Source organism: Nicotiana tomentosiformis, chromosome 1 (assembly GCF_000390325.3).
Source record: "Nicotiana tomentosiformis chromosome 1, ASM39032v3, whole genome shotgun sequence".
NCBI classification, from domain to species: domain Eukaryota; kingdom Viridiplantae; phylum Streptophyta; class Magnoliopsida; order Solanales; family Solanaceae; genus Nicotiana; species Nicotiana tomentosiformis.
The window spans coordinates 11130850-11145877 of NC_090812.1; the positions used below are offsets into that span (position 1 = coordinate 11130850).

The 15028-nt window shown below is 40.5% G+C and overlaps 2 protein-coding genes across 3 annotated transcripts; one reads left to right on the plus strand and one right to left on the minus strand.

Moving 5' to 3' along the window:
• The first annotated feature begins 1344 nt into the window (after positions 1–1344).
• LOC138900015 (spindle pole body component 110-like) lies at positions 1345–2657 on the plus strand. Its single transcript, XM_070186734.1, has 3 exons — positions 1345–1527; positions 1671–2285; positions 2436–2657. The coding sequence occupies exons 1-3, from the start codon at positions 1345–1347 to the stop codon at positions 2655–2657; spliced, it is 1020 nt and encodes a 339-aa protein (XP_070042835.1).
• A 6500-nt stretch (positions 2658–9157) lies between these two features.
• Positions 9158–13304, minus strand: LOC104113502 (flocculation protein FLO11). 2 transcript variants are annotated; one of them, XM_009623680.4, is made up of 2 exons: positions 10654–13304; positions 9158–9532 (listed from the first exon to the last, which is right to left on the minus strand). In XM_009623680.4, exon 1 carries the CDS (start codon positions 13138–13140, stop codon positions 10675–10677), a length of 2466 nt encoding a protein of 821 aa, XP_009621975.1. In that variant the 5' UTR covers positions 13141–13304; the 3' UTR covers positions 9158–9532; positions 10654–10674. The 2 variants fall into 2 exon arrangements, with proteins under 2 accessions (XP_009621975.1, XP_033516499.1); XM_033660608.2 differs by lacking the exon at positions 9158–9532 and adding an exon at positions 9572–9686.
• Positions 13305–15028: the final 1724 nt, after the last annotated feature.

Here is a 15028-nt window from a genome sequence, read left to right on the forward strand (position 1 = left end):
AACCTTCCCGTCGGTGGAGGAGATAATCCCACGCAACCCTGATTCCAGATCTGATTTCACCAAATCACCAGAGGCCGCACCTAAAGCTTTTCGATCAGTGATGATAGTAAATGAATTAGCGGAGCTTAAGGCCAAATTTGGCCTTCCCGATCATATCGATTTGATCCCAGCCGAGGGGGATACGGTACAAGTCCACCGTCTTGGGTATTGCGCCCTCTACTCTTACCCCTTCCAAGTCGGCTATTCTTTTTTCGAGTTCTGTCATCACTACGACGTTTGTCCTGCTCAGCTCGCGTCGTACATCTATAAAATTATAAAGATGCTCACTAAGTTTGCTGAGCTGGTCGGGGTCGAACTGACATTGTGGCACTTAATTCATCTATTCGCTCCTAGGTTTTATAGGGGAACGATGATGAACATTCTCCACCGAGGGGGCAAATGCTTGGTGGTAAAGATTGACGACAAGGCCAATCGTCAATTCTGGTTTAACTTCTTTTTTGTCATAACCGAGGACGTTGTGAACAATGTCAACGACTTTCTTGAGGCTTGGAACTATACTCGTAAGTACTTTGGTTTATCCCCCGTGTTCGGTCCTGAATTTTGACTGTCGTCTTCTTCTTTTGCAGCCAAGACCTTGCCTCCTCCTTTGGACGCTCATATTTCTGACTAATTAGAATGGCGCCTCCCTCACATAATAGGGATTCATGAATGGCCAAGTTTTTTCAAGAAATTCGGGCATGCTCTCCCTTCGACTGGTAATTTTCTTTTTACCATCAGCGCCTTAATTTCTTTGCTCGCTTTCCTTCGCTAATTTTCCCTTTTTCTATTTTTCCTTAGCTTCAGCCAGGGGGTCTAAGAGGAGGTCGAGATCTCCCATGCCCTCGTTCCGGAAGAGGAAGGCCACCACGCCCTCAGTTTTTTCCCCTGTTTCGACCGCGACTGGTCCTATCTTTGTCCCAACTCCTACTGTTGCAGCATCCGACTATGTTTCCACTTTGGCCGTATAGACTTCGGCTCTTCCTCTATACTCTCTCATTAAAGAGGATGACGAGCCTTTGCCTAGTGATAGAGATCTCCAACCTCGAAAGATGAGGTTCGTAGATACCGTGAAGGAGTCACCGGGGACGTTTATGTATCGGAAGGAGACTTTTCTCTGCGTGAGATAGCGATTATTCTTGTGGGAGATGATGTCAAGCTGAGTCCCAAGGATCCGAGTTCGGTGGGAGTCGATGTGGATGTGTCTCTTCTTTCTCCATTGATGGAGACTGAAGGGACGGCTGCTGACGTTCTTGACCTTCACGGCGGGAGGAGGCATCGACTTCTCGAACAACTGCAGATACCTCCATGCTTGCCAACAAGAGGGGCAAAAACATTGCTGAGAAGGGCGATGAGTCAGGTTCTGACGTTGATGTGGACGACCTGAGGATGATGGAAGAAGGGCTTACCCAGCTTGAGAGAAGGTTGGAGGGGTCTACGAGGACTATCGCGATCCCCATGGATCGTGATCTGCTGGTGAACATCGAAGAGGTAGTCCCTGACCTCGGCCCTCTTTGTTCCGAAATAGAGGGTAAGACCGTTAAAGAAATAGACGATGGTGCTTTATCGAGGAGCATTTATGGCCTTGCTCTTAGGGTGAGTTTTTGTGCTTCAACCTCTTTTTTGTTCTTCAGGGTGTCCTAGGTTCTGACTTCTTTTTTCTCCTTCCTTTTTATGAGATGGTGATTTTAGAGATCAAGGGTGCCCCGATGAAGAAAAGGAGTAAGGAAATCTTTGTGAAATTGAAAGATAAGTATTTTGAGTATAACAGCAAGTATCGAGATCTCTGCAGGCGATTTCGCGAAGGCATCGACATGCAGGCCTTTCAGGACGACTTGAAAGAGAAGGATGATGAGTTGGTGGAGGCCATCAAGAAATGTAGTGTCCTCGAGGGGACATTAAGGAGTAGGGGAGAGGATCTTGAGGTCAGCAGGGGCGTGGAGGCCCAATGCAGTGACCTTCAAGCTCAAGTGGTCGAGTTGCGAGGGCAGTTAGAAGAGTGCCAACTTCAGCTGGAGGCCTTCAATAGTGAGATAGTCGAGAAGCAAAATGAGCTTGTGAAGGCAGAGTCCTCTCGTTTGGATGCTCGGAGGAAGACGAAGATGCTTGAGTTGGCGAATAAGACTCTTCGAGCTGAGCGAGTGAACGATCAATCAATGGCGAGAGTTAAGGAAGATCGGCTCGAGGAGAGGATCAGAGAGCTGGAGAAAGATAACTCCATTATTCATGATCGAGTGGCTATTTTGGAGGTCGAGAAGACTCAATAACTTGCACAGTCGTCCTCTTCCCGTATTTCTGATTTTCCTAATGTACCTCGAGAGTTATATAAAGAATGGATTCATGTCGAGGCCCAATTATATGTATTTTGAGATTTGTATGTGGTGGGCTCCGTTTCTGAGGTTGCCCTTGAAGATGCTCGTGTTAAGGCTTGTGAAGATCGAGTCGCTTGTGGTTATGCTCCCACTACGCCTCCGGCTGATGAGGCGAATAGGGAAGAGGGTATAGATCGACTTGAGGAGAACGCCTGGTATAATATCGCTTATCCTCAGGGCAAAGGTGGCGATGGCGATGGGGATCGATATGGTAAGGTCGCAAAGACCCGTGACGGCGAGGGCCAGTAGCCTTCTTCTTAGATTTCTTTTGTATTTTGTCTCCTTCTTTTAAGAGCCCTTGTAAATGAACTTTGCATATTTTGTATATGGGAACTTAAGTTGTTTTTTGTACATTCTTCCATACTTGTTACTTGTTTTTGTGCTCATGTGCTTTCCCATTTGTCATTTGCTTGTTTACGACTTCTGCTCTTTCTATTATCGTTGTCATCTAGTTGGTCGTAGCCCTATTGATGGTTATTTGTGGGTTGTGTCTTCCTTTTATTTATATATAAGTCGGGTGTACCTATTAGGCTGATAGGTGTTGCTTGAACTTGACTGATTTTGGTCTTTTGCCATGTTGTGGTCGAGGGCCGATCAGTTGTTTGTTCGAGCGTGGTCGAACACAACCTAGTGTTAAAATGTGGTCGAGGGCCGATGGGTGTTATTCGAGAGTGGTCGAACATGACCTAGTATTAAATCGTGGCTGAGGGCCGACGTGTGTTATTCGAGCGCGATCAAACATAACATAGTATTGAATTGTGGCTGAGGGCCGACGGGTGTTTGTTCGAGCTTAGTCGAATATAACCTTTCGTTAAATCACGCCCGAGGGCATGTAGGTGCTTGTTCGAGCTTAGTTGAACATAACCTTTCGTTAAATCGCGATCGAGGGCCAGTAGGTGTTTGTTCGAGCTTAGTCGAACATAACCTTTCGTTAAATCATGGCCGGGGGCCGATAGGTGTTTGCTTGAGCTTAGTCGAACATAACCTTTCGTTAAATCGTGACCGAGGGCCGGTAGGTGTTGTTCGAGCGGGGTCGAACATAACTTTTCGTTAAATCATGGCCGAGGGTCGGTAGGTGTTTGTTAGATGTTAGTCGAACATAACCTTTCGTTAAATCGTGATCGAGGGCCGGTATGTGTTGTTCAAGCGAGGTCGAATATAACCTTAATACGAAAAAAAAGGTGTCCTGATAAACGTAAGTTTCTTATTACTTCGACATTGTTGCTTTGGTTACATACTTGGAGAAAGTTACAGATTTTGGGTGTCAGCTGGTGTTCCAGTCCTAGTCCCAGTCTACCTAGTCCATTCATTGTTTGACTTGGAGAGTATTGAGGAGTCTAGCAATGAAAGGTCCCTCCATCGCATACTTCGAGTCGAAGTGTTCCCTTTGCCGCCTTATTAAAACCTCCTTGAGAAAATCTAAATGGGACAAAACTCAAGTGAGGGAAAAAGAGAACGACTTGGGGGACACTTTTTCTCTCAGAAGTTAAAGTATTTGAGGTGGTTGATGATCCAATTATTTGGTAGTTGCTTTCCTTCCATTGTCTCTAGTTGGAACGAACCCTCGTTCGCTTTGACTGTGATTTTGTACGGACCATCCCAGTTTGTTCCCAGCTTACCTTTCCGGGGGTCTTTGTTCGCTTGAGTTTTGACTTTCATCATGTAGTCCCCGACTTTAAGCCGACGGACGTTTGCTTTATTATTGTAATAGCGTTCTGTTTGTTGTTTTGGGCGACCATTCTTATGTACACCATATCTCTTCGTTTATTGATTTCGTCGAGTTCCTACCTTCTGCTCTTATCGTTACTCATATCGCTTTTGTGGGAGTACCTTAGGCTGGGTTCTCTGACTTAGACCGATATTACTTCCTCGGTCCTATAGACCAAAGAGTAGGACGTCTCTCCTATGCTTGTCTTCGGAGTTGTTCGGTAGGCCCATAATACTTCTAGTAGTATTTCCGGCCATAGTCCCTTGGCATCCTCGAGCTTTTCTTCATGATGTTTAGTATGGACTTGTTGGAGGACTCTGCTTTCCCGTTACCCACTGGGTGATATAGGTTTGAGAGTATCCTCTTGATATGCCATTTTCCGAAGAATTCAGTGGTTTTCTTTCCCGTGAACTAGGGTCCGTATTCACAGTTGATCTCCTTGGGTAAGCCGAATCGGCAGATGATGTTTCTCCATATAAAGGTGATTACCTCTTGTTCCTGTATTAGGGAGAATGCTCTTATTTCCACTAATTTAGAGAAATAGTCAGTTAAAATCAAAAGGAATTGTATATTACCTCGCCTTGCTGGGAGGGCCCCCACGATATCCATTCCTCATTTGATGAACGGCCATGGGGAGGTGACTGAGTGGAGGTATTCGCCTGCTTGGTGAATCATTGGGGCGTACTTTTGGCACTGTTCGCATTTCCTCAAGAAGTCTGCTACGTCTATTTTCATGGTTGGCCAATAATATACCACCCGTATGAGGCATCTGACTAGTGCTCGATTGCCGAAGTGAGCATCGCAATGGCCTTAATGGACTTCTTCAAGGATGAGCTGTGTTTGGTTCGGGCCCAAACATTTTGCCAGAGGGCCGCCGTAAGTCCTCTTGTACAAGTCGATATGAATGAGATTGTATCTGGCCGCTTGCATTCTTAGTTTCTTGGATTCTTTATTGTCGACTGGGAGTGTGCCGTCCAACAAATAGGCGATAATACGATTGAGCCAATCCCAAGTTAAGTTTATGGTTCTTACCTTGATTTGGTCTAGTGATGAGTTGAGGAGGTGGACTACATTTTTATCCCCGATCGTGATGCTTTTGGTAGCTGCGACCAATTTGGCGAGGTCGTCCACTTCGGAATTCTACGCCAGTGGGATCTGGTCGAGTTAGCATTTGTTGAACTCCAGTACTAGCTAGCATATCTAGGTATGGTATTTTTGCAACCTTTGTTCCTAGTTTCTCAAGAGCGTAGACTATTTCTGTAGGCGACACACAAAAATTGTGAGTAGATAATAAAGGAGGTATACCTCTCTCGTTCCGGTGAGTCCCTGTCCTTGGCTTGTATGGTCCTTCTTGATAGCGATGGGAGGGTGCAACGGTCGTCCTGACATATGGCTGGTGTCGTTCTCTATTAGGTCACGAAACTGGGTGATCCCTAATGATGTTGTCTCTTCATTCTTTTCTGGATTCGGTTTGTATCGAGGTTAGCCTATGAGTTGATCCGTTGAGGTCGTCTTCGCCTGCTCGGACCTCGGCACAATAAGCATTATGAATTTCGTCCCAAGTGGTTGGAGAATATTTCATCAATCGGCTCAATAGTTTTCTACTAACTCTTGAACCATCCCTACTCAACCCGTTCTGGAAAGCCGCGACCGCCATCCCTTTAGACACGTTCGACAGAGTCATCCTTACTCTGTTGAATCGGGTGAGGAAGTCCCTTAGTCCCTTTCCCAAGGACTACTTGATAGCGAATATGTTGTTTACTCTTGCTTCAGTCTTCTTGGTTCCGGCATGGGCAGTTACAAATTTATCGGCCATTTCCTCAAAAGTTTCTATGGAGTGGGCTGGTAGCTATGAATACCATGTTAATGCCCCTCCTGTAAGCGTTTCACCAAACTTTTTCAGCAAGATTGAGGACACTTGTTCTTTAGCGAGGTCATTGCCTTTCACGACAATGACGTAATGGGCCACATGATCCTCGGGATCGGTCGTTTTGTCGTATATCCAGAGGTAGGGCGGCATTTTGAAGGTCTTTGGTATGGCATGCGGGAGTGCGTCATCGCTGTACGACTGCTCCACGAACCTGCCCGACGTCCCTTTTTGGCAACAGTTTAGGAGCACCTGGTATTTTGTCGACTTGTTCTTGGTGTTCTTTCATTTGGTCTCGGAGTGATTTATTTTCATTCTCCATTTCTTTCATCTTCTTTAGAACGGCAGCGATGACGCTGTCACCTGCACTGTTAGTAATATTATGAGTTATATATGTCGTCAGGGGGTTTGGTCAATTGCACTGCTCGTCTGTTTGTTGTATCATGCAAGCTCTTGCGGTTTCTGTAGTCTTGCCTGGAGCGGGTTTATTGAGCACGCTCACTAGAGTGTCGATCAGCCATGCTTCGAGGAACTTTTTCACAGCCTGGGGCGTCCCTTCTTCTGCGGACGTGGAAGCCCATTTTCCACTAGGTTTTGTTATGCTACAATGGGGGTAGGCGACCTCTCGCGCCTAAGGGAAGCATTGGGCGTCACGTCCTCGCCCACTATTTCGTAGCTCTCGTTGATAACATTCGTGAGGTTGTTAGGGAGATCACTTGTTATTTTTGTCCTTTCTCCTTGGTTACTCGCCATGTAGGTTTTTCTACGTACAAAAAAGAATATCTTGGGGTTTGTAAGGTTAGTGACTTGCGTTAGCTGTAGATCTAAAGGAAACTAAAAATTTAACTAAGAAATCCCCACACACATCTCCAAATTGTTTGACCAAAAATATAGATCTTGGTTCAACCAATTAAATTTATACAAATGAGGGTTAGTCTTAGTTAACAATAATGTCCCGAAGATGAAATTCTCCGAAGTGTGATAAATAATACTCCATCTGAGTTATTCTCGGATCCAGTGAAAAAATGTGGACAAGAATCTTAGTGAAAATGTTATTTTTGTGTGCTTGCAATAAGATCTGATTCTCTCTTTAAAGTCAAAGTATTTTTCCAAAATGAATATCACATGTCCCCTATCATTGTGTCTCTTTCTATTTACAGGGAACATGTTCCTAAAAACTCTAATGGTACAAATGCAAAGAATATCCACTAGAATATTCTTTTTAATGTCATATCTCGAAACTAGCTGTTATAATTCTGTCAAGGGTACTCGACCTCGGTCTCGATCTTTGACAACTCCTCAACATCAGTCTTTGTTGAATCTTTAACCACGACCTTCATTGTTAATTAGATTACTTCGACACGTGGCGGTCTAAAAATATTTTAATAATACCACTTCGACTAGAGATAGATTTTGACCCATACGGTATTGACATAACATATTGCATAGTATAAGAAGTAACACGTGTCGAGGGTATATGTTGGATGGATAAACATGTAGTGTCTAGTGTCAAGTGTTTTGCCGGATTAACTGTGCTCTGAACCTAGTAATTTCGACGTATAATATAAATTTATGTGTAAAAATTATTAAAATTGCAACAATTTGTAAGTCTAAATCCATAATTCTAAAATACAATGAGTTCAGTGCTAAGAACATTAGAGAATGAACCCATCGAACTTAAATCCTAGCTAGACCCCCCTGGTGGCCATTGCATCCGACTAGGAGTGGCAAACAGGCGGGTCAGATATGGTTCGGGTCGAAAACGGGTAATGAAAAAACGGATAAATTATCCGACCAGACCCATATTTAATACGGATAAAAAACGGGTTAACCTGTAGATAATATGGATAACCATATTATCCATGACTTCTTGCATATGATCACTTTTAGGAGAATTCTTAGTCTCCATAACTTGAGGAACCCCCAATTTGAGGCTTTACAAATGTAAAAGTTAGACCCATTGGTTATCCATTTTCTAAATGGATAATATGGTTCTTATCCATATTTGACCCGTTTTTAAAAAGTTCATTATTCAACCCATTTTTTAGTGGATAATATGGATAGTTAACTGTTTTCTTTAAACCATTTTGCCACCACTACATCCGACCATCACTCAAGGAAAAGGGACAACTAATACCTTCATTGGATGTTCTCTAATGTTCATGACTCAAGAAACTCTTGCCAACCCTATGCACTGGTAGAAGGATAAACAAGTTTTTCACGTGTTGTTCATTACCAATCACTCATTTTGATGTTTTAGCGTAGATAGTTTGAACTGTTGATGAGGATGCGATTGCTCTTTAACCCACATTTATAGCAATAAATTAAATTCCTTGAAGCATTATTTCCTATTCCAATACTTGGCCAGTGCTTAGTATATGTTACCAAATGTAACATGAATAATATTTGACTCCTAATTCTCTAAAAATCTATTATACATTTTAGTTGTATATTTGGCTTAGCCCTATAAGTGATAAATCTTTTTTATCCAAATTAAATGATACTTAAGAATAACGATCTGACAATGTCCTAAGCCTTTTTTTTCATAGTTTTTTAATCCAAGTGTTTATTAATTTTCTCCAAGAAGTTATCATACAAAAAATCATTATAGCTTTCAAAGCCTATCTTTTGAATGACTTTAGTAGATTTCTAAGACTCTCTTTGGTTATTAGTGGCCCAAAGTCTACAAAGTTTCTAATATATTTTCTTGTTGATCACAATTAAATCATCTCCAAGTTTCATCGTTTGAGTTTTGTCTTATTGAGTCCTATGGCTTTTTGCAATGATATCCTCTATTATGATAAGGGTTCTCTTTTTGTTGTTCTAGTCCTTGAATATACAAGCCTTATAACCAATTGTATAAAAGAAAATAACTCATAAATTCCAATTAACTTCTAAGAATGCAATGAAATATAACATAGGCTCTTCGTCAACCTTTTTGATGGTTGTTGTGATGCTAATTATGGAACTCGGTTGTTGGTATTGACTGTCTTGATATTAATCATAGGTTATAACAACTCCGTTGCTCTTTCCTAGATTTGATTCATTGTTTTGAACAGCACAACTAGCTTTATATTCTTCAAATCATAATAATTATATCTACAAATTTTAGTGCAATCGAATTCACTATGCTTCTAAAATGGACATGTATGACTTACAAGCGTGACAATTAAAGTAAGATCCTAACAAGTTGATTAATCGTAGTCTTTTACCTGAGTGAAGCTAAAAGCCAACAAGTAGCATATGACTAATTATATTTTTAATGGAAATCACTGTAATTTGCATGTACGCAAACTTTCTAGTGAAATAAAAATAAAGTTGTTGACATAACAGGACTTGCCAGAACACCAAGAATTTGATTTGATCTTTGTTCAACCTTGCTGTCGAAACCACTTAACCCGACTAATCTAGATTCACGCCGCATAGGATCCATTTAAGGGCGAAGTGCTCCTTGCCATGAATTCCTCCTTTCTCAAAGCTCAAATTCAATATCTCTGTTTAAGCGTAAATGGTCTCATCCATCCCACCATCCCTTGGTTATGGTAACATCTTCAAAATATAGGACTTAAGTCAGAACCATTTAGCTTCTGTAGTTTTCTAAGCAGAAGAACAAGAGAATGCTTCACAACCATTCTCAGAGGAAAGTAAGACAGAGGACACATAGTGCTTTAACAATGTGCTGCATTCTTTTTAATTCACTTGCCTAACAAAGAAACCAAGGCAAACATATAAGAATTTGTTCTTTCAGTACTGACATGTGCAAGACTCTGTTGCTCAAATCTTAATACATACTTTAGTTGACCAAAAGAAGCTTAGCTTTTCTTTTATCCTGACAGAATGACAGTTCACACTTGTGACTCTACCATGAGGTAGGGTACATTTTTATTGGTTTCTAAATCACTATGATCATGTCCTATCATTGAAAGCCAGTTGTTGAAACTTAAAAAAGAAATAAACTTGCTCTCCTTAGACATTCAATTAGGACAAACAAGAAGCAGGCTTATAAGCTTCAAAATACTAAAAGATAGCTTTGCAAAACTTAATAGGACAAAAAACAGATAATCCTTTTTTGCTTCAACTAAACATGTAAGGTGGCATTTGTAACTGAAATAAGAATTAGAAAAAATTTTCCACCAACAAACGCCAAGATTTGCAGGTCAGTATAGAAATACCAAGGGTCAAGAATGAAGTAATGAGAATTCAAAATGAAAAAAGAGTAAAGAAACACAATGAAAGCTAATGCATTTAGGAATTTAAAAACTAGTTATAGTACAAAAGGAGACTAATATATTTGTCACAGCAATCTGATATTAATGTTTGGGCAATTCAGCTTCCGTACTTCTTAATTGAAAATTACGAATGACCCAAATGTGGATATGAATTCACCTTGAAGAATATATCCAGCTGAATTGCAAGGTAAAATGAATTTTGATAAAATGAAACTCATAATGATGGAAAACTATAAAGATAGTTTCCCAATGGACAATGGATTTGCTCTTCCAAGAAGGGAAGGAGTGTGTCCCTCTTAGATACATGAGCAGGTAATTTCTAATAACATTCCAAGTATATGATTTCACAAAGAGAGGCTAAACATATAAACAAATGATCAATTTTCCTATTTAACAAGGGAAGAACATCCCTCTTTAGCATACTCGAATCACTATACATACCTCATGATAAATTGTTAACTACTAACCACTGGTCCGTCGAAATGATTCAATTTTCTGAAGCCTAATCTGTTCTCTGAACTTGGCAATGAATTCACCGGCTTTTCTATCAACCTCACTTCCTAGATCCATATCATCCACAAGGTTAAAGTCAGCTTCTTCATCAGAACTCATATGAGAATTGGGTAACACATTCTCGGGGTTCCCTTTGCATTCTGAGTTCTCCTTAGATTCCACAATGTCCGTATTAACAAAAAGTTGCTTTGCTTCACGCTCACTTTCAGAGAATGCTGAGCTTGGAATTGGCCCACTGTTGTCAAGAATGTCTTCTCGGGAATTGACTAGTGGATTTGCATGCCCTTCGCTGTTGGTGAACTTCATGGATGATACTGAGTCAAATTCATCACAATTGACCTCATTTATGTCTCCACTTTCTTTTGGACTACCTTCCTTTCTTTTTGATCTACCAATATAACTTCTGCGGGATCTAAATGTTCTGACTGATTTTCCCCTTGACAAAATTTTCGCAGGTATCGGTTGTTTCACATCTGAAACCAAGGAATTGACACTTTCTTTTTGCATGTATGAAGAATCCTCTTTAAGATCCTTGCTGGCATGCTTCAATTTTGAATTTTCATGCACAGTTATTTCTGAAGAAGAACCAATGCTAAATGCTCGAGATTTTGAGGTATGGTATGTTGCTTCATCATTCACAGATCCAACATTCTTTAATTTATCTTTAGATGTACAATGAGTATCAAACTCTGAAGAAGAACCAACAGTAGATCGTCGAGTCCTTGAAGCAACGAATGCAGCTGTATCATTCGCTGATCTCGCTGTTGGTTGACTAACTTGGACAGATGGAGGCTTGACATTCTTCAGTTTCTCAAGGTCTTCCTTTCTGGAGCTTGGCATTTCTGGAGAGGCAGCGGACATTGGTGAAATTGCTCTAGGAGAAGAAGAATTGGAAACAATTTGAGAGCGTATCCGATTCCAGAATGACCATGGCTCTAGATGCCCTAACTCAGTTTCTCCAGCACATTTGGGCTCACAATGTGGATGACTTTGAACATGACATGCTTCTACACTAGAAGGATTCATTTTCATCTTTGTTGCATCCTCTTCATAGTCATCTCTCAGCTGCACATTCATTTCTGGAAATGACTGATTGCTAGGTTCGTTGACCTTTGAAGTTAAAACTGCTGCTTCTCCAATGGAGGTTCCTGTCTGTTCTGAAGCCGAGCTGGATATACTCTCAAATGCATAATGTGGGTCAGAGTGTGGCATTTCCATTTTGACACTTCCATTTTCTGAAGAATAAGAGGATGAAGGCGAGGTAATACTTGGTGAAGAAGTAGGACTAGTCCGAGAGGATACTGCTCTACTGAACGACCTAGACTTGAGATGCCCAAACTCCAATTGTCCAACCGAGTGAGGCCTAGTATGTGAAGGCGGTCTAACTGTATTCACCCCTCCTATTTCTCTCTTCTGAGACCTCAATCGCCATGAAATTTGGCGAGGTCCAGAAACCTCCTCAAACTTCCTCCCCAAATTGATACGAGACATTCCTCTTATCTTTTCCCCTCTAACTTCATAACCAATACTACCAGACGAACCCCCTGAATTAGCAGTATTTTCTTGAATAAATTCCGGGTTTTCAGCATTAACAAGTCTGTTTCTCAGGCTCCTAACAGGCAAGCCTAAAGGTTTATGGTCAATGTGGTCAACATTTTCAACCCCATAGTTTCCATTGGCAACAACCACCATGGATTCACCAACAACGTACTGAGAATTCCAAACTTGAGCTACTTCCCTCTCACTCAACCCATCCGTGTTTTCAACCCCATCTACATCTGAAAAGCATCTACTTTTCTCACCATCATCAAGATTAGACCTTTCTTGACCCCTATACTCATAATTCAAGAATGGAGACTCCCAATTTGGGACATCAGAGCCACAAGAATTTTGAGCCCCATTTTCACCTAAAAAAGATCTAACCTTTTCACCCTCAACAAGCTCAAATCTTTCTTGGCCCCTATTTTGATAATGCAAGAACTGAGAATCCCAACTTGGGATCACTCTTTTCTCATCAGACCCACAAAAATTTTCAAGCCCATTATCAAAGATTGAGGCTACATTTGAAATCCCAGAAGTAGCATATGCATCTGAACTCTCAAATCTTGAATGTGTTTCAGCATAAGTCTTGGTACTACTTCTTTTACAAAACAAGCCATAACACACAGCAATGCCAATGAACAAAAGGTGAAAAAGCTCCCAGAACTGAGTTACTATACTTTGGGTTATAAAGTCAGGAGCTTGGGAAGGAAAGAGTGGGATAACAACCAGAATAAGCATGACTATAAGAGATTTCAAGAAAATGTTAGAACAAGAGGACTTACTTGAATGCTGCTGCTTAACTGTTGAGGCTTGTTTTGGCATTTTGAAATGGGGTTGCTGGGAATAGTCTGAGGGAGCTGAGGTTGCTGCCATTGTTCCAAAGGGGTAAAGAAGATTTGGAGGTTAGGTGAAGCAGAAGAAAGGAAGACTTAACGGCAAAGGGAAAGACAAAGGGGCATGAGTGTATGGAAGAGAGAGTATATGTCTCTCTCCTCTCTCAGTGTGTGTGTGAGAGAGAGAGAGCAGTATTCAAAAAGGTGTCATTATTTTACCGTTTTCCTTTCTCTCCATTACCAAGCAAAGGTCCATTTTACCCCGGAGATTGAGATCACGATAAATGTTAGTAACTGCACCTTTTGCACATATAGTCCGTAGGTGTGTTCAAAACCGAACAGTAATCGAAAACCGAACAGTAATCTTATTGGTATCGAGTTAACGGTTTAACGGACGGGGAACAGATTAAATTTTTTTTATTAATGGCTTATTGATTTGGGGACGGATTATTCAATTTTCTTAACGGATAATCCGTTAACCCGCTAAGAATATATATATTGTATATTAAATAAGTAATAAAAATCTCTTCTTCCACTACCGGTACTCTATTAGACAATTAGATTTCATATGTATATTAATTAAATAATAAAAATCTCTTCTTTCTATTAGACAATTAGATTTCATATGTATATTAAATAAGTAATAAAAATCCCTTCTTCCACTTCCAGACCCAGTACTCTATTAGACAATTAGATTTTAGACATTAGAAAATAGAAACCCTAACGTCTAAAGGCCTTAATTTCACCCAGTGGCCAGAGCTTTGCCTTTGGATCTTTTTCATTTCGTTCTTTACAGATTAAATCAGTATTGATCTGATCTTTATGAAAATGGTGTAAGTCATGTGCAATTACAAACATTGCTCCAATATTTGTAGTCTGAACTGAAAGCAGCGTCAGCGGGCACTAGCAAATTTCTGTAGTGTTTAGAGGTATCAATTTTGGTGTAACAACTAACATGCTGTAATATGAAGGACCAAAATAGTCCTCGGTAATACAGTTTGAGTTAGGCCGACAATAGCTAAACCGATACCAATCCGCCCGATATCTTATCAGGTGGCTAGCGGATTAATACATTTAAAAGCTGATAATCGATAAGCCGAACCGTTAAGAGTAAATAACCGACCGATCCGCCCGATAAGCAGCCCTAATAGTCCCTCCTGCAATTTTTTTTCCGGATAAATAATCACTTGGGTGTATTTAAAATTAAGTTCGATACTTGTTGGTGCAAACAATGTCATGTAATTTAAGATAGTAGCAGGTAATTATATATTAGGAACCTAAATTAAATGGTAATTAATTTGTTATATCATATTAAATTACTGATAATGTAAAAACAATTATAGTCATACCTACGTTGTAACCTACCTTTCGATATGTTACACCCTATATTTTCGTACGTGAGAGTACGTCGTAAGTCAATTGATGTAAGCTCAGAAATGAGATCATCTTTGAAAGTACATAAAGTAAGTTAATTATGTTAATTTGGAGGTTACAAATATTTAAGATCATGAACTACAAGTACCAAGAGGGTTGGAAGGCTTACAAGCTAAACGAATTGAAGAAAATAAATTTCGTCGAAAGTCGACAAGTTGGGAATGTTATAACGTGTACTTTTGGGGTGAGACTAGGGTGCTCAAAATGATAAGGATGTCATATTATGAGTTATTTTAGTTTTATGATAGTCGTGTGTTATGTTTTGAAGTCAAGCGAGTTGTGAAACAAAAGTTGGCAAAGATCATCGCACGTTATATTCATAAATATGCTGAAAATTATGTCAAATGTAGCTGAGTATTTCTCCCAATTTACTTGAAATTACGGGATGATCTACCTACCAAATTGAAGATCTACGAGTCTAGTTTCAAACGGTTTAAACTGTTCATTGATATAATATTGCAATAGAGAGATATTCGTATTTTTGTGAGACTGCG